Here is a 26,393-nt window from a genome sequence, read left to right as displayed (position 1 = left end):
GGATTGGGTCGACCATAAGTTTGGCGAATGCTCCTCTTGTGATGACATTGCATGAACTTCCGGTGTCAATCATCACTCTTTTCATCTCCCAGCCTTCCACCATCATAGTAATGACCAGGGCGTCCGTATGAGGAGAGATCTCCGAGCCGGCGTCTGCAAAAGTGCGATTAAGTGATGCCCTATCCAGAGCAGTGGTTTTTTCCTTTTTCAACACAGGTTGGTATCCAGGTCCGCCTGCTATGACATTGATGGTCCCTTTTGCCTTCTTTTTCTGATCATCCCTGGATCTGTCACCATCTCCCTTCTTGCTATCATTTTGGATGAACCTGTCCAACTTTCCCCTCGATATAAGCCTTTCTATCTCTCTGGCTAACTCCCAACATGCGTCCGTGTCATGGCCATTCTTCCTATGGTATTTGCAATAATTTTTGGGATTTTTCCTGGTGTTGGTGTACTCCCCCCCCCCTTTTGGTTCGGGGTATGAAATGCTCAGCTTGTGCTGGATGTTCTCAATCCACATTAGCACTTCACTTTTAGAGGCATTGAGCGGCGTAAATGACGACACAAATGCCGATTTGTTCTTAGAGCCCCTCCGCCGACCTCTAGAGGACGAATCTGGGTGCTTGTCTTTCTCCTTATCCCGATGGCGAGATTCGCCTTTGTCCTTCTTGGGCGGAGACAATGACTCTCTGCGGATATCATCCACCTCCATGAAGTCTTTGCATCTTTCAATTAATTCTGCCATATCCCTGGGCTTCTTCCGAATTAAATCTTCCTGCAAGCTTTTACACGTGGTGTTTTTCGCTAGAGCTTCCGCTGCCATGGAGACATCCACATCGACAATACGTATACACAATTTGTTGAAATTGTCTACATATTCTCGAAGGGGTTCATTCGCCTTCTGCTTTAATTCAAAAAGCTTCCGTGACTTGACCACTGGAGGGATACATCCGGCGAACTTAGCACAAAACTCTCTACTCAACTGATCCCAACTGTCTATTGATCCGGGAGGTAAAGATTGGAACCAATCATACGCTGGGCCTCCTAATGTGGTGATAAACATCCGGCACAATACCGCCTCACTGGCACGGTTAAGGCTGAGCAACATTCGGTACTTTCTGGCATGGGCCTCAGGGTTGTCTGCACCCATGTACACCGGGATATTAGGTATTTTGAAATGCCTGTCTGTTTCCTCAGCTTCGATCCATGCCGTAAAGGGCGAATCACGATTGGCGAATGGGTTATGCCTGGCATTCTCTTCATTTATGCGAAGCATCGCAGCTCTAACGCGATCATCAAAATTTTCCGGACCCGCCCTCGGAGGTCTCCTTTGGGGAGATCTACTGGGAGAAGATGAGGAGCTAGAGCCGGACGACGGATCTGATGGCGAACGCCCACCTCCACCTGCTTGTCCTCCAAAAGGAGCTTGTATATCCTCCTCTTGATTCGGTGGTGGTTGTGGCCTATCCGGATAAGGTGTCTCTACTGGCCTCTTACTTGGTCTCCGACCTGAAGATGGGGGTGACCTACCCCGTCGGGATGACCTCTGCCTTGGAGGTGAAGGTGACTTTGATCGCCTACTGCTTCCCTTCTTCCTCTTTTTGTGTCTTCGGCCTTCTGATCCGCCTTCTGGGAGATTCGACTGTGGGCGATTCGGGGCACCTGATCCGCCTAGACTCACCCTAGGGTTTCCTGGTCCCCCCGGGAGAGTTTGGTCATTCCTTCGGCTCCCTTCTGTATGATCAGAAAATAGTTGCCGATTGAGGGGCGGGTTACTAGCTGCGACGACAGTAACTACCATGGAATTCGTAGGCTGAATTTGGAAGAATGAAGAATCGTGGGCGTTTAATCCTATAGCTGCCTGTGTCCATTGAGATGCTGTAGGTGCCGTGCGCCGAAGCTCTGGAATTATCATGAACGACCTTAGGCGGTTCTCCATCTCTATTCTAAACTCTCTTCTTATGGATTTTGCACATGTTTCGATGAATGTATCTGGCGACATACTTCTTTCGCCATGCGTCATAGGAGCATTTGTATCAACGCGACCAACGTTAGTTACAGGTTGGCTTGATGGTGTTACCAACGGTGTTTCAATCCCCGAAGAGGGATTCTGCTCTCCATTCATCATGTCCTATTGTGAACGAAAAACCCTTTTATTTGGCAGAGGATTCCACGATCACCGCACCAATTGATGACTTGTGGAGAATTTCCGATTAGCTTCCGTCCCTGTGAGGGGCGTCGTTGGGTTTGACGGGGGGAAGCTCTGATGCCAAAGTCAGTACAATGTATGAAAGAGTAAACTGAATTGACAAAGTAGGGTTTCTAGGATTGTGTGAATGCGTAACTTGATAGCTTGAGATGCAAGCTATATATAGTCATAAAGTTATAACCTTTAGTAACTAGAAAGTCTCCATTAATGCTTCATTAATGGCGGTTACTAGTTTCCTTTAAGTATGCCCGTTAGCTTATTAATAGCTCATTAATGGTCTTTATTGCGGGATCGGCTCAGCTGTTCCGTTGGCGGATTGAGAGGTTATGGCGGATCGCCACATAGACATGACTGCGGATCTCTTGTGGCGAAGTCTTGGTGATCCGCCTGTCAGATCTCCTTGCCTAATACGCCATCACATCTCGGTATCAGGTGATCAATACGTGGCCGTTCTAGGCGAATATCTCCTTTGATCCTTTGGATAATATCCCAATGTTATCACAATACTTCTAATCACTATAAAAAAATGGATTATTGAGGACAAAAATTAGAGACAATTTAATTATATTGTCCTGGAATATTTTTTTCCAATCAACAGTATATACTAATATATTAATTATCTTCTTTTCTTTTTTAAGTTACAATTGGAGACAAAAAGAAAAAATATTTTAAATATTATCCTTTCCATATTGTGTCACCCGTCCTCCACTTTCTTCCTTTTCTCTCTTCATCACGCCTCCCTCTTTTGCTTAATTCTTTTTCTTTTTCTTTTTCTCTTTTCCTTCATCCTATGCGTCAAATTTCCGGCTATCACCTTCCTCTCCGTCCAAATATCTCATTATTTCCTCTACCTTTATCCGGACACCCTTCTCTAAGATTCCCTTTCAATAGTTCGTAACTTTTGCCCATGTAAATCGACGAAAGAATTGTTGGTAGAAGCGAAAACTAACCCCAACAACTACGAAGGGTGGTCCGAGAAGCAGTGGGTTTGTCCAATTAGAGAGGTATTTGCTTCGGTTTTTCTTTCAATTGTTAGATTAAATTGAAGGTTCTATCATGATTATCATTGTGTGAAATCTTTACTTTTTTTGTTGTATTACTAACATTTGGGATTTTGAGTTAATTTTTTTATTAAGATTAAGACTATATAATTTGGGGGATTTTTACCCTTTTTTTCCGAATCCTTTGCCTGCTGATAAGTTAGGGCTGCCATATAATATCTGTTGGAAGTTTAAAGTTAGGATTTGTATATTCTATTATAGGGAAAGATTTTAAATGTTTTGATTGTAATGTCTATTTTTATTAGGTTGGTGTTTTATTCTCCTCATCAGCTTGGGGATTATCATGCGAATTTTCAATTTCTTTTATTTTGATTATGTTCTGTAATGCATGTCAGTTACAATATAAGGTCAGATAATTCTGCTGAATAACAAGAAATTGAGAGTGAAGAAGGTATATTAGATGAAGGTGATGATGAAGTGGATGCAAACCATGACCATGGTGCCGAAGGAGACTGAAAGAAAGTGATCCTAGAGAGTCTAAAAATGCAAAGAAGAAGAAAAATACATTATTAAAAGGAATCTAACAGTATGATTAAAGATATACCATTCATTATAATATTTACTAGATAAAACATGTTTGTCATCAAATAACAAAAACTACTTTTGGAATGTTGACCATAAAGGAAATAAGATGATAACTACTTCTCTATTAAACATATTTTCATATAGAATTCTGAACATGGTTTTTTAATGCATTGAGAAAAATTAGTAGATTAATATTTGATGCATATTTTCATCGGTTTACTATATGATGGTTTTTTTTTCACCTTATGTATTAATACTAGTTGAAGATTATTATCATTTTTTCTCCTTATGTTATCAAAAGACTTTCACCTTATAAGCTGTCTTATTGTCTTTATTGATTAATGGCTTTTTTGTTGACAGGATGGTTATAGTCATGCTAATAATTATCTTTATATGTGACCTTAATTTCTTTCTTAATTCTTAATGTTCTAATACTTGTTAGTGTAGTTACTGTTTGACTCAATTCAATTGCTTATGTATATTACCTACAACTATGTCAATGAAGGCATCCTTCAAGGCTATTAAAGTCTAGAACAAAGAAACTATACCAGAAAAGGTGGTTTGAAACTTGTCTTTTAATATGTATTATGTTTATTTACTCTCTTTTTTCCCCTATCTCAGGAGGATGCTAGACGCATAGAACCTAAATTTGAAGTAGCAGTTTCAAAACCTCCCCCTGAATTCCTAGGCAATAAGTCAGACTGCTAGCATGTGAATTCAAGAAGAGTTGTGGATATCTAGTGGTATACTTTATTTTATAGAAAAGCAGACAGTTCATTGGATCCCTCTTTTATATATTTTTGTTACTTTGCATGAAGTGAAATGGAAAGCTTGGAGGAGATAAATAATTGTGCCTGTTATCACTGATTGTTGGCTTAAGATCCACCCATATGAATAGTATGTATGGTACTTTTACTAGTGACTAAGTTCTAATTATCTAATTCAGGCAAGTCAAAATTTTGCATAACACGTGAAGCATTATAGCCATCTGACATCTTTTTTCCTTTTTATTGCATCGATACATCGGGTTTCAATAGATTGTTTGAAGTTCCCTATCTTGTTTTAGTCAAAGTCTTCAAATAACTTTTAAAGTCATGGCCTATTTACTTTATTATCACTGGCTTCAGGACTTTGAGCTCTTGAGGAGAATCATTGGATGCTAGGAGTATGTTGCTCAAGAGAACTTTGAAAATATGGGGTGCTGGTTATACCCAGTTTCTTTTACGCTATCAAGAAATAAGATAAACTTAATATGGAGTTCGACATCAACTAAGTGGATAAGGATTTATTACAAAAGAAGAAGCAAAATTTTCACTTGAAGGTCCTAGGGGTCTTCAAGAGCCTGGAACATTCGTATTGCGGTTTCCTACTTCAAGGAGCTGGCCCCACCCTGATGCAGGTAGTTTAATTGTGACTTATATTGGTGGTGATTATGGTATACATCATAGGCTGCTTATTCTCGACTATGTTTACAAGTGTGCCTTTCCCCCTCTTTAATTTCTTTTTGTTTTTTAGATACAACCAATTAATATTTTATACATTGTGTAACAGAAAATTCTATATGGTAATGTAATCTAAATAAGCACAAATCAGATATGAAATATGGAATTATTATTAAGATAGGATAGCTCTTCTCAACCTTGAAATGCAGCAAACAAGGGGGGAACAAAAGAAAACAAATGAGAAGAAGAGAAATGTCTATTGATGCACAGCACTGCCTCTTTCCCAAAGTAACAAACTGAATACTAGATTCCTGATTTCAAAGTCGATGTTCTCTTCCTACAACACATCTATTTAACTACCGGCCCAAATCGCTCACCATTTCCAAAGCATAACAAACTTGATATCTCCCCTAATTCCCTTATTGCCAACGTGCCACACCTTTATAATTGGTTCAGTAACTTATATCTCTTTTAGTCATTTGCTCTTTGTCTTCCTTATTATGAAAGTGGAAATGTTTTTAATCTTGCTTTTTTGGATCAGTGTGTGGAAATCTCATTACATGGGTTTAACTGATGATCTAGGTCAAAGCGATGTGACTTCTGTATAGCATGGGGTAGTGTAGCACTACAGAAGACTTGAGATACTGTTGCAGGGAGCTGTAAAAGTAATGGAGGAGGCCCTTATCAGGTTAAGACATTAAATTGAAAAGTTCCATAAGCTAAACTCCTAGCTCGAGGGTGTATCTCTTGGAATTCAGGTATATTTTGCTCATTAGTGCCTTTCACCATTCTTGGCTTTGTTTAATCAAAGTCCTTGTGATGCCCATTCAATAACTCTTCTATACTTAAGCAACTCTTAGAGTACCAATTGTCGCATTTTTTGAACCGTTATTTTGGAACAAAAGGAATTCCTTTCTTGTTTTGATGTGTTGCTATTTGTGAAGTACATTTTAACTATAACGTTTACTTCAAAGTGATATGTGATGAATTTTCGAATAAGTTAATCATAGAAAATGCAAATTGCCAATATTTACTATGTGTTAGTTATCTTAGTCAATTGGGTTATGTACAGTCCAAAGTAAACATAACAGTTAATTGGCTCTTCTCTGTGCAGCTCTAGGTAACCTAGTTATCGTAGCAGGTTATTTTGCAGTTGGTTCCTTCTTCGCAGCTGTATAAAGTTCTTTGAAAGGTATGTAAATTCATCTGCAGTTTCTCTTTTATTTAGTAAGTTGTGCATCCCTGGTATTCATGCTTTAAATTTTCTGTTTTGTTTCTGCTTTTATTTTCTATAAAATCCTTATTTTGGTCATGCAGAACTTTCTCTGCTGCATATGTGGATCCTTCCATTATGTGCATTAGCCGATCTGCTGCAATTAAAGGTTGTTGGTCTAGAATTTCACGATATTTTGGAAACTATGTGTAATGTTTTGTTATTTACAAATTACATTGTATGTAGATACTTAAGGTGATTATTAAGACAATTTTGTATCTTCCTAAAACATTTGTACTTTCTCATTAAGGATGGGTACTCTAATTTCAATATAAATATCTGCGACATTTTATAATAGCTCCCTTCAATCCAAAATTGCATATTTATTTTCCTTTTTTGTTTTTTGATAAAATTTTGGATTGAATATTTAAGGACAAATATTGTCTTCTTTGCATGGGGACAACAACTGTCTTTTTCATCAGAGACAAAAAAATTGTCTTCTAGGAATAGAGAAAAAAGTCATCTCTTTTGTTATGGAGACGACAATTGTCCATTTCTTTGAAGACAAAAAACCGTCTCCCCAGAATAGGGATAAAATTGGTCTCCTTTGTATGGGGACGACAATCGTTCCTATAAGGAGGGACAATAATCGTCACTCAAAATGAGGACGACATTTGTCCGTATTCTTAAGGACGATAATCGTCCTACAAAATGGGGACGATGTTGAAACACCTTTCCAAATGATTTTGATTTGACAAAATTATTTAAGTAAATCTCCATGATAAAAATATTCCAACACAATTAAGTTTAATTGCTTTGATTTAATTGTGCTAATGAGTTTGTTCAATGTTGAGTAAGTTTATTAGTAAGAACATGAATTAATAATCAATAAGAGAAAGTCAAGACAATGTCAGCAGATGCAGTTCACACGGCCGGAGCTGAGTAACATGCAACTCAGCTTTAAGAAAGAAAATGTCTTCTTCAGAAAAGCTTGAAGGCGAAGCCGCTGTATCAAGCTGAGTGGTCGTCAAGTCAGCATCAATGATCGGTCAACTTGCAAGACAAAGTCTGTCCATTTTCTGAAAAATTCAGAAGCCACAGAAATCTATCTGGAAGACTTTTTGAAAAGGAGCATGGACCATCTGACATTAACAAGAAGACAAACCTGGCGTCTGACGAAGATAGAAGACAGGATTGGCCTGCAGCACTGAGTGTTGACCGAGTGATGACGAAAGGAGAACGTTTCCCCACAACGGCTATGTCAGAACTCAAATAATTGGCGCCTCAAACATCACTATAAAAGGCCAATTCATTATTGGAATTATAGACATAAGACAGACAAGCAAAAATCTTCATCAAGTTAAGTCATTTGGAAAATCCAAAATAGAAGCTGTTTGAAAAGAAAAAGCAAGCTCTTACACCAAACTCCTATTTTTGTGTAAAAGTCTAGAGTGATTTATTCATCTAAAGTGTTCTTTGTTGTATTAAGAACAATTTCTTATCATTTGTAAAAGGTTAGAAAAGAGAGGCTGAGTGCTCGGTTATAGTACTTAGTGGTAGAGAGAGGCTAAGTGCTCGGTTATAGTACTCAGTGGTAGAGATAGGATTGAGTAGACGAATAGAGGACGGTACTCTTGCATACTCAGTTGCTATTGTAAACGGTTTGTGCTCTACCTTTAAAGAGCTCAGTAGAGGATTCAAAAAGCTCTGAAGGATTTCCGGGGACTAGACGTAGGCGGAGAGGCCGAACCAGGATAAGTCTGCTGAGTAACTTCTAACCCTTTATCTCTTGATATATATATATATATATATGTATGTATTGCTTGCTAAATATTACTCAGTAAAACCACTTGTATACGCTGAGTTGCGTAGTCTGAGTGCTGAGTTAGAAACTGACTTAAGTGTTACTTCCTAACTCACAGTTGAAACAGCTCTAGTCAACCGTTGTCTAAAGCTGTCTCACACCATACTCAGCGGTGCTGACCTAAAAATTGAGTTGAAATCTTAAACTCCAAAATAAGTCAGCATTAAGTTTGAAAAAGCTGAAATAGTTCCTAACCCCCCCTTGGAACTAATTCTATCACGTTACTCGGGACCAACAAACGACATTATATTTTTGTCTCCTATAAAATAGGGTACGTCCGCATAGAGGACGAAACTCCCCAAAAGCACATGGGACGATTTTTCTTATTTTTGGGGACAATTTTAACCGTCCCCAATAATCTTTTTTTTTTTTTGTAGTGAATGGATCTAAGTAGTAAAAAGTTTAGTAATTATTACTTGTATTTTAATAAGAAAATAATTTTTTTTTATTAAAGGCTGGTTATCGAGGATAAATAAATTTAAGGTTTGATTTTTTATGTTGTAAACATTGACCCTGCAAATTTAACCCAAGCAAATTAGTTATAAGTTGAAAATTTGTTGACTCTCTTTAACATTTTATTTCTCATTTGATGATTTCAGTGATTTTGAGTGTTTTCTTTTTGTGATTTTAGGTGTTATTATGGTGATTTGTTTGAAAATATTGAAGTCTGAATGTCTCGAAATGTGAAATAGACAGCTGAAAAACATCCTTTACTTGTCGAGCAGAATAGCCATTGGCCGACCTGATTTGCAATGTTAGGCAAATTCCGCAAGTGCACGGTTTCACTTGTAGTAATAAAAGATATTTATCCCATAGAGAACACAACTGATACTTAACTTATATTATGTCTTTATTCGTTTTCTCGAGGTTTATAGAAAATCATTAATTGAGTGATTAATTTAATCTAACTTATCTAATCTAAACTAATCCTATGATTCGTTTCATGCTTAGCTCTGATACAAGTTGATAATAATTAAACAGAATGAAAAATTATTAATACCGTCAATCTTCTGCAGTCATACTGGAGAATTACTCTTAATCCAATCTCTCGATCTAGGATTAAGAAACTTAAGTTTAATTAGATTAATAATACTAACTCCTCGACCTATCATAGTGAATTAGGATTGTTAAATTAAATAAACACGTTCAATTTTACAGTATGATTATCTTTTCATAAACTGAACCTATTCTAGATTTATGAACTGATAACTACTCCTATGTTTTGCTTTTATGAATTTCCCTAGAACAGACATAAAGCAATAATGAAGATCATAATGAACATAGAATAATTTGCATTTGATTGATTAATATATGGTGAAAATGTATTAACAATGTTGAACATGAATTGAAGATAAAGAAAATAGGAAAAAGACTATAACAAAGAACAATATAGGGGTTGTCAATCCTTTTACTTATCCTTGTAAGATTTGTCAAGCCTCGGGATCGTCTTCTCTTTTGTATCTTCTTCTTACATCTCGAGAAAGCTTATCTCTCGACCTCACTTCTTTCTGTGCATTGAACTGAATCTCTAAGTAAGATACTTCAATATCTCAGACTCAGTATTGTATCTCAGATTCTGAAATATCTCTGCATCTTTGTGCATGATGATTCAAACTTGTGAACCATGATGGAAATGATGGAGTAATCTTCTTTATATAGACGAAGAAGAGTTGTGTCCCTTGGAAGGCATTTGTCCATAAAGGTGTGATGAATGGATGTGGCTAATGGCGAAGAGAAATGTTGATTCCCATATGAAAAACCATGTCTTTTTGTTGAAGAAATGTCTATCACGGACAATACAGCAGTGTCACGTTTGTGACATGAGAAGCCAATTTTGTGCTGAAAAAGTGTCTGTCACGAACGAGACGCAGGGCATGATCGCGACAGGTGCATTTCTTGAATTCTCTTCTTTTGCTCCTTATTTGCCCGTCTTTTCTCGCTTTATGCTGATGTTCCTTCATATTGAGTTTTCATCCGTGTTTAACCTGTCTCTGTTCACATCATAAACAAACAAATGAAATCTTTCAAAAACATTTAATAAACTAAACTAAATGCATGAATATAGACGTGAAGATGCATATGAAAATAGGTATATTTTATACCTAACATGCAACAACTACTCTATTTTCTAGATTTGACACCCTTTCATAATTGGGGCATAAATTCTTCATAAGAGGTCGAATTGAGATCATTCAAATTTTTTAAAGCGAAGACATGTGACTTAAACTTGTCTTCTTTGCACATGTCAAAAGTTGGATCTTGACGGGGTCGAATAGGGACATAAATTGATCCATCTGATGGAATTTGAACTTTACTTCATTTGTCGCTATAGCTCGGTGAGCAACCTGCGATTCCAGATTACAAGAGTCATTTTTAAATTTGATGTTTGCTTCTTAATCAACCAAAATTCGAATCCTAATCAATCCAAGTATTTGTTTGATGCGTTAGAAATTGTGACAAGTTTTTTCATTTGGTCTAAAATTTGACAGGTTGTCTTGGATTTGGTCATTGGGTGTTATGCATTGCTTTCCAATATTGATATTGGTCATTTACATGTAAACTCTAACATTTTGGTATTGGTCTCAAAAGTGGCAGGTTAAGGCACTACGAAAAAAAAAGTGTCAAGAATATGCATTTTAGTATTATTTTTTTTACACATATTTGATTAGGATTATCATTAAACCTACAACTATTGGATATTTCAAGTGCAGTTTATACTCTGATCTTATATGTGTAAAGACCAAGAAATGATCAATACCAAATAACGATCTTATGTGGTTAGAGTAGTCGAGAGGCTTCAATCTGTTATATCAAATAATGATTGCTCGACATATCATTAGAAAGAAGTATGAAAACAATAGAATGATAATTTAATAACTTATTACTAATATATAAGAGACACAGAATTGACGTTGGAATATATAGGAGTTCATGAGTTTTATAGTTATTCATTTTCTCATTAATTCATAATTTAATGTTTTTATGCTTTCTTTCTTTTTATTATCCTACTAATTATATATATGATATTAACCTGTCATTTTTGTTTTTTGTTTTATGTTATTGAAGTCCATGATATTCTTTAATTCTAATGTGTCTTAGAGCGATAAGAAGCCATAAAAACTATCATTGATTTGCAAACTCTTCTGAACACGGGTGATACATTGGTCTGCCTTCACTAATAGGAAGGAAGATATTAGTTTTTAGTTACTTACTTGACAAGCTTTGACATCGTCTCTTCAATAGAAGTGGTAGAATGCTTTCGCAAGTGACAAAAGAAATCTTACTAAAGTCAGTAGCTCAAGTTATCCACTCTTATTATATGAGTATCTTTCTTTTGTTGGTCTTTTTGTGCAATGAGTTATAGAAGATGGTGAATTCTTTTCAGTGGGGGTCGAATGGTGAGAAGAAACGAATTCACTAGTGCTCTTAGGATATGCTTTGTTTGCGAAAGGAAAAAGGATTTCGACATCTTAATGTTGCCTTACTTAGAAAGCAATTATATAAGAGTTGGTCTCGAATATTAATGTCGTATTACCAAAGCTAATTACTTTCCAGAAGGGGATTTTTGGTCATAACCAGAGCCTAGTGTGAAAAGGCATTTTGAGATCGAAAGAAATGTTTGGTGAAGGGTGTAGGCAACAGATTGTAGATGGTCGTTCAATAGGGATTTGGAAGGATCATTAGATTATTGATGTTAGGGGGCTTCAAACCAACAATGAATGTTAAAGAGGGCTTTGAAGAGGTAATGGTTGGAGATTTAAAAATTCTTGAGCATGATGAATGAGACTTGGAGCTTCTCAATGAGATGGTTGAGACAATTGATGTGGATCGGATTTTAGCAATGCCAGCGGGTGCCCAATTAGAAAATGATACTCTTATTTGGCATTATAAAAAGGTGGAAAAATACTATGTTTAGTATGGCTATCATGTTGCGTTTAATTTTTTAGCTGAGCAATATGGTTATCATATTTTCAAGGATTGAACCCAAGTTTGGAGGCTCAAGATTCACCAAAGACTAAACAACTTCTCTAACGCATAGTAATAGTTTTTTGTTTCAAGCATGTGTTGGCTTGGATCAAAGCGTAAGGATGGAGGAGTGTTTAAGTGGAGTCAGATGTTAAGTGTATTTTGGATGTGTTTCATAACAAGCTGAGTGACATATTGGAATTTAGTCGTATTGTTCAGTATTTTCACTGTCTTGTTCAGGACACATGGGTTAGTAGATTTTCTTATGTTAAGAGGTAATGTTAAGCGATACGTTAATATGGTGGTGGACTCTCTTGCTAAAGCTCCGTTTTTATGGCCAAACCTTTCTTATTGGGATTCAACACCTTCCTTTATGAGGAATTTTGTTGCATCTGATGTTGCCGTTGTTGCTTCTTAATGTTAATAATCTTTTTTTAAAAAAATTAACAACTATAATATTTCAAAATCAGTCGTATGTTGAGTTTGTGGGAAAAATCTCATAATTTGATTTTCATTAAATACATTAGCAAAAGGGGCGAATAATCTTAACTCTTACCAAACTCGATGAGAATAATGCCGATAGGTATATATATGATTTAGAAGGGAAAATCATATAGAAATTCATTTTTTTAAAAATTATATATAATATTATATTAAGTAATAATCTGAATAATGTCAAACTAACTAAATCATAATTTTTAATATATTAAAAATTAAGATTTATAAATTATAAGTTTAAGATATGTTTTCTTAGAGTTTAGAATTTATGAATTGGGATCTAGAATTTTTAAATTAAAGTGTAAAATCATACTTTATTTGTAATATATAAAAAAAGTGATATATTTAGAATTAATTTTGATAATATGATTTGGAGGGTGTTTGGTTACTTACTTTTCACATCCTGTTTGCCTTTTTACTTTAAAATGCTGAGTTTTAGGTGTTTGGTTAGACACCTCCTGTTTGCCTTTTACAACTGAAAAGTAGCTTTTTACAAAAACATGGAATCCCTGCTTTTTGGAAAAGTAGCATTTTCCAAATGGAAACAGTAAACCGTAACAAGAACAACAAACAACAAGTAACCAAACGGACTCCTAAGTAAAATAAAATATCGGTTGATGCATTTGAGCCAATTTCCGTTCCATTGCAAACGATTAGGTTTCATTTGGGCTTAGGGCTCGGTTCGTCCAGTGGGTAAAACTCAGAAGCTGAAGCCCATATTTGAGAGAGCAGAAATTTCGGGCTCTATGCCAAGAGAGCGACTGAATGAGAAAGCAATTTGAAGAAAACTGAGAAAGGCCTCGCAGTTGGAGGAGGAAGAAGAGAATGGACGAAGAACAAGTAGTGAAATTCGTGGAGACGTATCTGAAGAAGAAAGGATTCAGGCAAGCGGAGTTAGCTTTTCACGATGAAGTTCAACACAGTTCTAAGAATGCTAACTCCATTGATGTTCACTCGGATCCCGATCTCTCTAATCTTCTCCTCGCCATCTCTCAGTAACTCCTTCCTCCTTATGTTTTTATATTTAGTTGCGGAGTATATTTTTGATTTAGGGTTCTTAATTGCGTTTTATAAAACTGAAATTTCATTAAACAATGGTCATATAGTGGTGCTTGTTAGCTGCATCACTCGGAAATCTTAATTCAGACTGTATGTAAGCTAGTATATATATAACTAAAGCTTTTTGAATAGAACTGGACTTTCCTAGGCTTAAAATTTTGAGCCATGAAAGTCAAGCAACTCGATTATATGAATTGGGGTTTTTGCCTTACAATGTGGAAAGCTGAATATGGAGATTTCTTAGGGTGTCAAAAAGGGGTATCGTTACACATGATTTTATATGATATAAATGATGCCAAGTAGGTTTTCTCGCTAAACTGTCTCTAGAGATTTCTATTGACAATCCAATGCCAAATGTTTTTTCCTTTTGGGGTCACTTGTACTACCTTAATGATCCAAATTCGACCTTTCAACTGATGCTGTTGAGTTTTACAGATCAGATGATACTCCGGCGCGGTATCATGAGGAATATGGTAAACTAAGGTCATGGACGCACAGTTCACTTGATTTATACAAGGTACTTATTTGTTGGAGTTATTTGTTTATTTGGTGGATGTGTATTTATTTCAAGTTTATTGTGTTTGAACTGTGCAGCCTGAGTTGCTTCGTGTGCTTTATCCAGTATTTGTTCATTGTTATATGGATTTGGTGGCAAAAGGGCATATCCAAGAGGGTAAGATGTTATCTTCTATGCATTTTGCAGTTGCTCATTTGTACAACAATTATGATATGTTTATTTCATGCTATCTTGGTTTTTCTCCAGCTCGAAATTTTTTCAACATCTTTCGTGAAGATCATGAAACAGTGCATTCGCGAGACCTTCAAAAGTTGGAGGGAGTTCTTTCTCCCTCTCATTTGGAGGTTGATACCATTATTACCAGTATTATACAACATTTCAAATTTTTCTTTGCTTCAATTACTTCTCAGAATAATAAAATTATATGATTTTGTTCTTTAGGAAATGGAATTTGCTCATACCCTTAGACAGAGCAAAGTCAACATAAAGATATCGCAGGTAATGTCTTGCATTTCCATAATGCATCATTTATTTATCTATATTGCTCTTCCACATCAATTCCAATGGGTAATCCATTATATTTGTCCAGCATCAATAGGCATCCCAAAATTTTCCATCATACTTAAAAGCCTTGTTGAGATCTCTCTTGTGAAAATTGGCCATGCTTTCCTTTTTTCAGAATATGCAAAGTATTCCATATTCATTATGTTTTGAATAAGATAGATACAAGAGCATGCTCATACATGCCTTCTAAAATTATTTGCATAAATTTCCCTTTGGACATTGGTCTTGCAGGGTATGTGATTCCTTAAGCTTTCAAATAATATATACTCCGGGTCATAATTGTATTTCATGATTGAAACTCGATGCATTTTCCATTAGTTTTTACTGCATACATGAGTTTCTGAATAGCTTTCATTCAATAATATAGTATTTCATGATTAAAACTCAGCATGTTCTGTTTAGTTTTAGACAGACATGACTTTCTGAATAATGACATATAGATTATGGGCTTATGTATAGTGTTCAAGTCAGGTGAATGGATACCTTTTTATTAACAAGTTAGTGTGGTAGAAATATTTTCATGTAAATTGCTGAAAGCTTGCTGTTTATCAAATTGTCAGTACTCGAATGAGCTCTTGATGCAGTTTCTGCGCAACACAAAATCCACTATGATGCTTGGGATTGTTAATGATCATATTAATTTTCAAGGTACTTCTCTTTACTTCCCTTTTGGTTGCACGTAAATAGATTGGATTTGCTTTTGCACATATAATGAGTGTTCTGACTTCTTGGCAGTTTCTCCTGGACAGCCCAGCTCAATTTTGGACGATCCTGATGTTGTAACACTAATTGGAAACAATCAGGATGCCGCTTTTCAGATAAACAAGAAAGAAATACATTGGGGGGTGAGTATATGATATACAAGTGCTTTCTCAGCAGTTCGCATATGACACTTTTTATCCCTGATATGTTGATAGTTAAGTGCGTTGTTTGAGTTTTATTTAAAACTCACCCGCCCCTTAATTTTTTTTTTTACAAGAGATTCTTAAAGTAGGAACTCAATTATATCTATTGCTACACAATAAAAAGGGCGGCCCGGTGCACTACGCGTCCCCGCTGAGCGAGGGTCCGGGGAGGGGTCCCACCACAAGGGTGTACTGGGAGCAAGCCTTCCCCTACCAATTTATTTGGCAAGAGGCCGCTCCTAAGACTCGAACCCGTGACCTCTTGGTCACACGACAACAACGTTTACCGTTGCGCCAAGACCCGAACCCGTGACCTATTGCTACACAATGATATCTATAAATTAAATAGTAAATGAAGGCATTGTTTATCGTTGCTTGTTCCTTGTCTTCTCTCTTCTATTCTTTTTTCTTTCTGATTGTTGTTGATTTTGAGCTTCCATTATACATTTGCATAGCTGCTTGAGGACTCTTTAGAGGATCGTTTAGAAAAGGCTGGGGGTTTTCTCTCAGATTCTGAAAAGACAGAGGAAGCAAAAGAGGGGGAAATTGATGAAAACAAGGTACATAAGCTCATAGACTGTTGTAATGTATACATTACATTCACAATGCATATGCTTGTTAATATTTGAAATTGTGTGATTTTTGTTTTAGCTGCTGAAAACATGCTGATTATAACTGTCATTTCCATTAATCGTTTATATCCATCTCTTCTTTGGTGCTATCTGTTTCTTCTTCAGAAAAGACCAGCAGAAGGTGGAAAGCAAGGTACCTCCGTCAAAAAGACGAAAAAAGATAAAGCTGCTAGCGCAACAGCAAAAGTTGCGCGCCCTGATGCTAATATTGTGTCTGCAGCACCAAGAGTCAAGGCAGAGCTTCCTTTGCCTGTGATGTATTTTCTTTAATCCTGTGATATATAATAAATTTATTGCTGTCACAAAAAGCTAAGATATCATGGGGATTAAATGCCATTTTTGTGTTATCCTGCCAACAGGTTTAGCTTAAAAATGTTATCATTAAGATTTTAGGAACATATATTTTTTTGTTATATTTAATGTAGTGTTTCTTGGATTATCAGTTGATTAACCAGCTTCAATTGCCCCCATAGATATAATTTATTTGGTTATTTCTCTTTATTGCTCACTTCATGGCTGTTTGTCAATTATGCTTCATGGTCTTTTGGAGGGAATTCAATTGCATTTTGCATGATGTAAATTGTACACAATCTGAAATTAGCCATGCTTCTGCGTTCTACATAAAGAATGTTTTATGCACTAGCTGTTGCATGATTCTCAAATTTAGGAATAAAAGCAAAGTTCACAAGGCTAAAAGGCGGTGCATTAAAATTTATTTTTATCTTAATGATGTCTTCAGCCCAACAGAGGTGGAACAGTCTATTCTTGAAGACTTGAGGAACCGTGTCCAATTGAGTAATTCAGCACTGCCATCTGTTAGCTTTTATACATTTATCAACACACATAACAGGTATTATCATTTTTTTAAGGATTCAATTGCTTCTCCTTTTATTTGAGTCTATACTGAATTCATCAACAATCTTCCTGCAATTTCCCCAGTTTGAACTGCTCTTCAATATCCCAGGATGGATCTTTGGTTGCTGGTGGATTCTCAGACTCCTCACTGAAGGTCTTGATCTCACACGGGTTGGCCTAATTTACACTATCTTAGCCAATTTTAAGTGCTAATTTCTCACTTTGCGTCCACAGGTTTGGGACATGGCTAAACTTGGGCAGCAAAGTGGCAATTGTAAGTCTATACTAGTAGGAGATAGTTTCTGGCATGTGTTCTTATTTCATTCTATGACGCACTCTTGTGGATGCAAACTTGGACAGTGAGTATAACATAACATTGCGATTTTATGATTACTATGCTATGGGCAGTGAATGGTTTTGATCACATGGACCTTAATGACCATGTAAAATTTGATCATTCACCGTTAGGTCTAGGCTTATTAGAATCCTAAGTTGGAGATTCAAAGCATCCTAAGGCTTAGATTTAATAAGCCTAGATCTAACGGTGAATGACCAAATTCATTTGGTCATTAAAGTCCATGTGAACATTGCTGGGGCAGCGAATACCTATATGCATGCATTTAGTTAGTAGCAATTTATACAGTTTTACTGATTTGCTGAAGTACAACCTAGAAGTTGCACAAAAAATATGTTATGTGAAGGGTATACGTGGCAGTAGCCAAGGTATGATAGGTTATGTTGTACTTAATGGTATGTAGTGATTAATTGCTATTTGTGTCTCTCTTCTATTATGGTTGTATTGTATTGTATGTAATGGGAGTTCTTATATTATAATTTATTCATGCAGCGACACGTTTTAGGAAAGAGGGAATTTTTTTTTAAAACAGTTTTGTTGTCAGCTGTTTTGCAGGGTGAAAATGATTCTACAAGCGAACATGTACTAGGGCCAAATGGTGTCAAAAGATCTTACACATTATTGCAGGGTCATTCAGGACCTGTTTATTCTGCCACTTTTAGTCCGCTTGGAGATTTTATCCTTTCCTGTTCAGCAGACACCACAGGTATGTGATAGATAACATGATAATAATAGGACTAAAGGGTAATTAGGGATTTTGGGGGCCTAGTGGAAGTTACTAACAGGAGAGATTGTTTTAATTAGTATGTATAGAGATCGGCAAGAAGAAAAGGGAAGAATGGGAATTATGTTTGTTTGGATCATTTGAGTTAAGCTCTGTTCATTGAGTAGAGAGGGAAGAGATCTTCCTTTGGGGGTTGAGTTTTATGCTAAGTCCATTTTACCTTTGATCCTTGTAGTTGTTTTTCTGTTCAGTACTTGCTCTTTGCGTTGAGCAATCCATGATAAACTTAGCATTTCTTCCATTTCTTGTGCGTTCTGTTTCTAGCAGTATGTTGTCCACCTCTGGTGTAACCCCTTATACCTGGATATGTGTGAGCCAGAGAGAGTGAGAGCAAACAAACTTTCTGCCTTTCTTAATTCTATGATCCTCTCTTGTTTTTTTTGTGTGTAAATAGTACTTTTTCTGCAGTTCGATTATGGAGCACAAAACTAAATGCAAATCTGGTTTGCTACAAGGGTCATAATTATCCTGTATGGGATGTTCAGGTATGCATTTCACATTCATTTCTGCTTTATTGTTTAATGTCCCTTGTGTTAGTCAAGACTGATTTAACTCGGTGGCCGAATCATTTTTCTTATGCATTCTGCTTTATACACTGGTACAGTTTAGTCCTCTAGGGCATTACTTTGCCAGTGCTTCACATGATAGGACAGCAAGGATTTGGTCCATGGACAGAATACAGCCATTAAGAATACTGGCAGGTCACTTGTCCGATGTTGATGTGAGTTTTCTCCCCCTTAATTTTCTGAGTCTTGTTTGTCAATTGTTTGCAGATGGTTATAATACCAGAATTTCGCCCCTCAACCAATGTCCCAAATTGTAATTTTGTACAATTTGATCCTTCAACTTGGTATTTTTTGACGAATCATTTCAAAATAACATGTGTCCCAATCATTAGATACAATGAATCACATATTAATACATCATTTTGGACTGATTTGTTTCAAGTTGAAGAATTAAATTGTACACAGATTTTATTTTGGAAAAATTGGCATTCTGAGCCAAGTTGAAGGGCTAAATTGCCCCTTTAACGTAGTTTATATTTTGTCATTTTTGAACTGTATTTTGGCTATAATTTCAGTTACCTTTGATGAGAACATTTTATTATTAACTTGGGATTTGATTGTGATACTTGACGTGGTATGTGGTTGAGATTTGTTTTTCCCCATAAACATTTGATATGATCCATTGATGTGACAGTAAGCCGTATTACTTGGAAAACAGAAATGGATATTGATAAGGATAATTGTAAAAACTATAGAAAACAGAAACGTGTAAATAATAAAACTACAAGAGTACATCTATAAATTTTGAAAATTATAAGGGAAGTACCCTTAATTTTTTTATATACATTAAAAAGAATTACATATAAGTTGTCAAGGAACCAATTGAACTAAAAGCTCAAGCTTATAGTTAAGGCCCAAGAATAGGTTTTTGTATTAAAATCTGACACACTCCTTCACGCGAATGCTCCTTGGGCTTGAAGCATGTGCAACACAGGCCCATCCCACCATGTGTTTAAATTCATCAATAAATGAGATTGCCAGGGTTCTAGACGGTTTGGTACAAGAGGCTCTGATACCATGTCGAGGAACCAATTGAACTAAAAGCTCAAGCTGATAGTTAAGGGCCAATAATAGTGCTTATATTAATATCTGACATAAGTCACATAATAGAAGGAAAAAGGTGATTTTTTCATTTTGAAAACTTGTAGAAGATGACCTAGAAAATATTAGGGATTTATTGAACATGCAAGTAACATTGATATACTTTCAAAAACACATTATGTCTTAAGTAACGAGTTTCCAATTTTCTTAAATTATAGAAACGTGACCTGGAACATTTCGTACAAGTTTCCGAGAGTTTTAGTTTCTCAAACATTTTTCGAAATTTTAAATGCTGTAAAATCAATGTTTCCGAACAAAATCGATAGTAAGCCCAACACCTGCACCGGGCTTGGTTATAGATATATGATACAAAATCACCAAATGTTCGTTATGTTGTAGACACTCCTCTTTAGTAGCTTTCTATTTCTGGCCCATTTTCGTTTGAAGGCTATTTTATGAAGGTTATGTTTTAGAAATAACATTTCTGTTTCCATGTCCGTGCAACGTAATACTTGTTTATATGCCCTAGCCCTATAGAATCAATGACATTGAATTTGTATATTTTATTTCAGTGTGTACAGTGGCATGCCAACTGCAACTACATAGCCACAGGATCTAGTGACAAAACCGTTCGACTGTGGGATGTACAAAGTGGGGAATGTGTCCGGATATTCATCGGTCACAGGAGCATGATTTTGTCACTAGCAATGTCACCTGATGGGAGGTATATGGCATCTGGTGATGAAGATGGCACAATTATGATGTGGGACCTTTCAAGTGGCCGCTGTGTTTCACCTTTGATGGGCCATAATTCATGTGTGTGGTCTCTAGCTTTCAGGTACAAATCCTTTTCTGCTTTTGGGATGCGTGGAGAGAAAAGAAGTTATAGAATAATTGATCGATTTGATACTTGATACTTCAACAACTGATTTGATCAATTTGAGTTGAATGAACTTTGGATGTGAATTTAGTCCACAACTTTTCATTTTTTTGTGGAATCAATTTAAAATGCGTCAGGCATCATAAATTCACACGTCTTGAAAAATAAAATTATCAATCATATGGTGACACATGTAATTTGAACTAATTTGATAAAATAATGCAAAGTTATAGACCATAGTTATCAAAGGCGCGCCTAAGGTGCAAAAGCCGCTAGACTCCAGGCATTTCACCTGAGGAGCCAAAAGGTGGGTTCTGATCATGAGGTGCGTGCCTTTCTGAGCCTAGGTGCAAATTTAGAAGCTACAAACTGTTTTTTAGGATTCCTTAAAAATAGTTTGTTTTGGTCTCGAGCCTTTCTTATCTATATGATCTGCGACTGCAATAAAATTAGAATAAAAAGAAATAAATAAAAAATGAAAGAAAATTTGGATGACAGAGATATAGCAAAGAACAACACAAAGAAATGCTGCTCCTTTCTGAAGACCAAGTTGCGATTTTTGAAAGAGAGAACCAGCTACGCTTAGTTATTAGACTATTAGTTAATTAACTTAGGATATGGTTGAACTTTAGTCTTTAGATTTAGAATTCTTAATATGAATTATGATTATGAAACAGTTAGTGGTTAATTTGGAAATTATTTGATACATTTTATGATTAAGATTATGGATAATTGAATATGATTTAATCTTTGACTATTTATTGCATTTTAGAAATATTAATTGTTCTATTGCTCAAGCGTGTTCCTGCACCTAGGCTCTAGAAGAAACCCCTCGCGTCTTGAGTTGTAGAATTGATACCTAAAGTTCATTTGGGCAAATTGATCGTGCACAAAGTTAATGAGCCAACTTGACCTTTTATCTTGTGCTTTAACTAGAGAGCTCTCTGTTACTAAAATAATTATGAAAATTTCTTCATCTTCTTTAATATCAGTTGCGAAGGTTCACTTCTGGCATCGGGTTCTGCGGATTGTACTGTGAAGTTATGGGATGTAACCTCTAGTGCAAAGGTCACCAAGGCTGATGAAAGGTAAGCCCTATTTCCACAAAAAACACCTGATAAAACTCGGAACTCAGTTTTTCTGCGGCACAAGCTATTATGATTTTTATTTTTATTTCCTTTTTGACGGGATATATTGCATTTTATCAGCAAGAGTGGAAATACTAACAGATTGAGATCATTGAAAACTCTGCCAACAAAATCAACTCCAGTCTACAGCTTAAGGGTAATAGTAGCTCCAACTGATTCTTATTCTTCCCAAATGCTTTATTCCTTTAGGATAAAAGATCAATTCGATCAGGGTAAAATATGGAAATTTTAGGGTACTCCGGGAGTATTACACTCGACCAATGAATGAATGTCACACGTGTACATATTTTTCTTAACACCATATCCCGTGGAGTGTTATGCAAAAAAAAAAAAAATTCATTGGTTGGTTGTATTGCTCTCGGAGTACCTACATCCATAGCATAAACTTCATGTCTTGATATAAAAATCCATTACATTACTGTAATGTGGAAGTCCAAATCAACAAAGATCTGTAGAAAATTTTTATGAAGTGATGACTTGGACTTTGAGTATATTGGCTCCTTTTCTTTTCTTTTCTTTTTTTTTTTTTTTTCTTAATCTGTCATCAGAAATTATGGTCAAATACATGTTTTATTCTCATCATTTTCTTAAAATTTAATGTATTTTTGTTGATTTGGACTTCAATGTTATAAGTAATGTAAAATTTCATGACAGTTTTTCTTAACTCTATCTTTATATGTGAAGGAAAAATAGGCATATGGTGACTAGGGCTGTAAATGAGCCAAGCCGCTCATGAGCGGTTCGATAAAAGCTTGATCATGTTCAGCTCGATTTGTAAACGAGCCGAGCTTGAGCCTGACAAAGCTTGGCTCGAAAGCTCACGTGCATAATCGATTATAGGTTCATGAACAAGCTTATAATCAAGCTCGATATAATGTTCATGAACATGCTCGTGAGTATGCTTGGTTTGATTGTTTTTTTAATAATAATATTTCTATAAAAAGGGAAATATAAAACAATGTAGTTTTGTAGATTTTAAAAATATGTTGTTTTGTGTTAAAGAAATTTCAAATCAATACAATCAATGAACATAACTAAATTATGGATCTTGACCTAAAGAAATTAATTTAGGTGTGCCCTGTTAATAATGTAATAGTTCAAAAGTCATAAACGTATCAAATTGGGAATAAGGGTCAATTTTGCCCCAAAAGTTACCGGGGAAGTTTGAGGTTACCCCAATCTTAAAAGATAGCTCAATTTTGCCCCTATAATATAAATTATTGCTCAATTAACTTCTTTCTAAGGAATTTTGTCGATAATAGGTGAAATTGAGCTAAAATTTCCAACATGGAGCAAATTAAACTAATTTGTAAGATAAACTTCTCCAATAACATTAGAAGCAAATTCGACTCTTACCCCAACAAATTGATTATTTATTCCCCATGTCCTTTGATATATATATATATATATATATATATATATATATAGAAAATATATCAATAGCCTCCAGAACTTGCAAAATGTTATCGTTAGTAATCAATTGGTCCCTCGAACATGTTTAAAATGATATACATTTTAATTTGTTCTAAACCAATTTTGTCCGGCCACATGGATTTAGAAAGTTAATCAGTTATTTTAAGCAAATTCAGAGGGTTAACGAGACATTTTATAAGTTCGGATAGTCAGTCAATTTTTTTTTTTTTTAAAGCTAAGTTCATGGGCTCCCAAGTGTATTAATCTATGTATAATTAAGGAAGATTACATTAACATGATGGAACTTATTATGGTAACAGTTTTCTCGGAGGAATCTTCTGTTCGCTGCTGGAGTCCTATCAAAAAGTGTTTAACACGAGATGTATTATTGAAGAACATGGTGTGCCAGAGGATGTCTGTCCAACTGAAAAAGGATTTGGATAAGTAAGAACAACACATCATTGTTCATTCTATCCTCCAAAATTGGCCCCCCTCTTCACGACTTTCATTGAAGAAAGTGTTTACTATTATAATGTTATTTTAGAATCTGTATTTTATTTATTTGTAATCAGCATTAAAGCAAAGATATATTTAAATTTTTTATTAAATGTTCTCTAGATTTTATAAAACCACAACTATTTCAAACGGTTAAATTTTTTTCACACAATAACCCTGTTTGGTAAGAGCTTTTTGGGGTAAAAATTAGAGGTTTGCGTCACTTTAAAGATTTTGACTAGTCAAATCTCTAATAGTGGTGTTTGGTGAAGAGATGTTTGAGAGAGATTACTGGGTCCTGAAAAATCTCATTTTATGAGCTTTTTTAATTAGCTTATTGTTCCATCTTTTTGAAAGATATTTTTACTTCTAATTACTACTCTTTAACCTCAAATAAATGTTTTATAATGTCTTTATTTGTTATTTATGCAAACAACTATTAGTAATTGGTTAAGTTTTATCAAACAAGTTTACACAATCGGCTAACCAAAAAGTAATAACAACTAATGTAATTAGTTAACTGTTAGCAGCTATTTGTCGAATTCAAAAATGGAGAGACCAAAAGTACACCTGGTTTTAAATCCATCCTCAGAAAATGGAAAGAGGGAGAGAGTAATTTTGAAGGCACCTAAAAACATGTTCTTTTTCTGAAATATTAACTAGCTACATCATTCAGCTATATATTAAAATATTAACAGCAATTAATATTGATTATAATGGTATCTTGATGGTTGCATTATCTTGACAATAGCATTATCTTGACAATATAAAAATTAGGGTAAATTAAAAAGAACGTAGTTACATGAATTGTCAAGTGTATTTGTGCTGTTTTCTTTTTGCAGCCAAGAAATATTTGGGGTTTCTTGCTTTGCTCTGCTAAAAACGAATCTTTTAGTTTGACATTGTAAAAATGACCGTTGATAATTTTAAAATGATTTTTTCAAAATTAAAGTTGTTTAGTATCATATTTATTATGAAATTATGTTTTTTATTTTCCGAAATCATTATTTTTGGAGTTTTATCTCTATCTAATGTTTACTTTCTCTCTTTACTAAAAACACATAAATAAGCTCAAAATGAAAATTTTCAAGAATTAAAGTTTGATTAAAACAATTTTAATTCTTGAAAATTTTCATTTTGAGATCGTTAACGGTAATAATTAGAGGTCAAATTACAAGAACCCCGTTTTTAGCAAAGCGATGAACCTCAATTACCTCTTGCTTAAAAAACCATAGGCCCACATGATTTTTTTTTAAATTTATCCTAAAAATTATTCACTAGACGGAGTCGGATTTTCCCCCCACTGAAAGTTATCAAGAAACATCAATTTTTACCCTAGTATAATTTATTCTCACAATAGAAGTTTAGAAACTAGTTCAATTGTATCTCTTTCTGTAAATACTAACAAAAATTAGTAATAAATTTCTTCAAATAAGGTAAGAAAAATAGTAAAAACAATCTTTAAGAAAAAGTAAAATAATAATAATAAAAATCTATCACTCTCAGTTTAAACAAAATTCATTTAATTGAATTTACAAAATGTTTTGTTAGCCTTTAAAATTTAATTAAAGTAATCTATTGCTCTCAGTTTAAACAAAATTCATTTAATTGAATTTACAAAATGTTTTGTTAGCTTTTAAAATTTAATTAAAGTAATCTATTGAACACTTGAATATGTTTGAAGTAATCCCGCGACTCTTGAAATTTGATTATAATGATATTTAGCTCTTGAACTTACTTAAAGTGATATACATTTTAATTTATTTACATCTCTCTTGCTTTATCATCCCGACTGAATTTGCTTAAAGTATACATTTCAATTTCTCCATATCTCTTTTGCTCTACCACGTTGATTTAGATGATTAATTATATATCACTTTAAACAAATTCAATAAGCTAACGAAAGAATCTGTAAATTAAATTCAGAAGGTCAATCAGTTTTTTGGAATCAAATTCAGAGCCTCCTCATGTATTAAGCCAACAAAATTGAACTCGATTTTAACTAGGCACCTCTCTCTTTAAAGAGGATTCACGGCAATGTCAAGCTATAATAAGGTTCTTCACTTCACATCGAATTAAACCACATGTTCCACCGTTTGTGTGGCCCCTGTCAATTCTTCTAAGTTTCATTCTTGCAAATGTACTTCTCAAGTGGGATACTTAACACATGTTCCACCGTTTGTGTAGGCCCCTGTCAATTCTTTTGAGTTTCATTCTTGCGAACGTAGTAGCCATATCGCTACACAGGTCGATATGTACAATGCCGAATATCCATCGTTTATGGCTAGGACTATTGGGATATCTAATCCCATTCGCTCTCCTACCTTTCGTCTTTCAGTGTCATTGTCAACCGCTTTCGATGGTGGCACTCTCTCCGATCTACACATTTCACCACTCCATC

The 26,393-nt window shown here is 35.1% G+C and overlaps 1 protein-coding gene across 1 annotated transcript; it reads left to right on the top strand.

The window, feature by feature from the left end:
* The first annotated feature begins 13,516 nt into the window (after positions 1-13,516).
* LOC136203145 (transcription initiation factor TFIID subunit 5) lies at positions 13,517-24,105 on the top strand. The gene is made up of 19 exons (XM_065994220.1): positions 13,517-13,773; positions 14,273-14,354; positions 14,432-14,510; positions 14,601-14,698; positions 14,796-14,852; positions 15,479-15,566; positions 15,654-15,763; positions 16,279-16,383; positions 16,561-16,712; positions 17,195-17,305; positions 17,395-17,464; positions 17,545-17,584; positions 18,210-18,371; positions 18,858-18,934; positions 19,054-19,170; positions 20,629-20,894; positions 21,929-22,024; positions 22,145-22,220; positions 23,818-24,105. The coding sequence occupies exons 1-19, from the start codon at positions 13,604-13,606 to the stop codon at positions 23,869-23,871; spliced, it is 2,010 nt and encodes a 669-aa protein (XP_065850292.1). The 5' UTR covers positions 13,517-13,603; the 3' UTR covers positions 23,872-24,105.
* The last annotated feature ends 2,288 nt before the right edge of the window (positions 24,106-26,393 follow it).

This window comes from Euphorbia lathyris, chromosome 8, assembly GCF_963576675.1.
Source record: "Euphorbia lathyris chromosome 8, ddEupLath1.1, whole genome shotgun sequence".
Lineage (NCBI taxonomy): Eukaryota > Viridiplantae > Streptophyta > Magnoliopsida > Malpighiales > Euphorbiaceae > Euphorbia > Euphorbia lathyris.
This window is presented reverse-complemented; position numbering and strand designations above follow the sequence as displayed.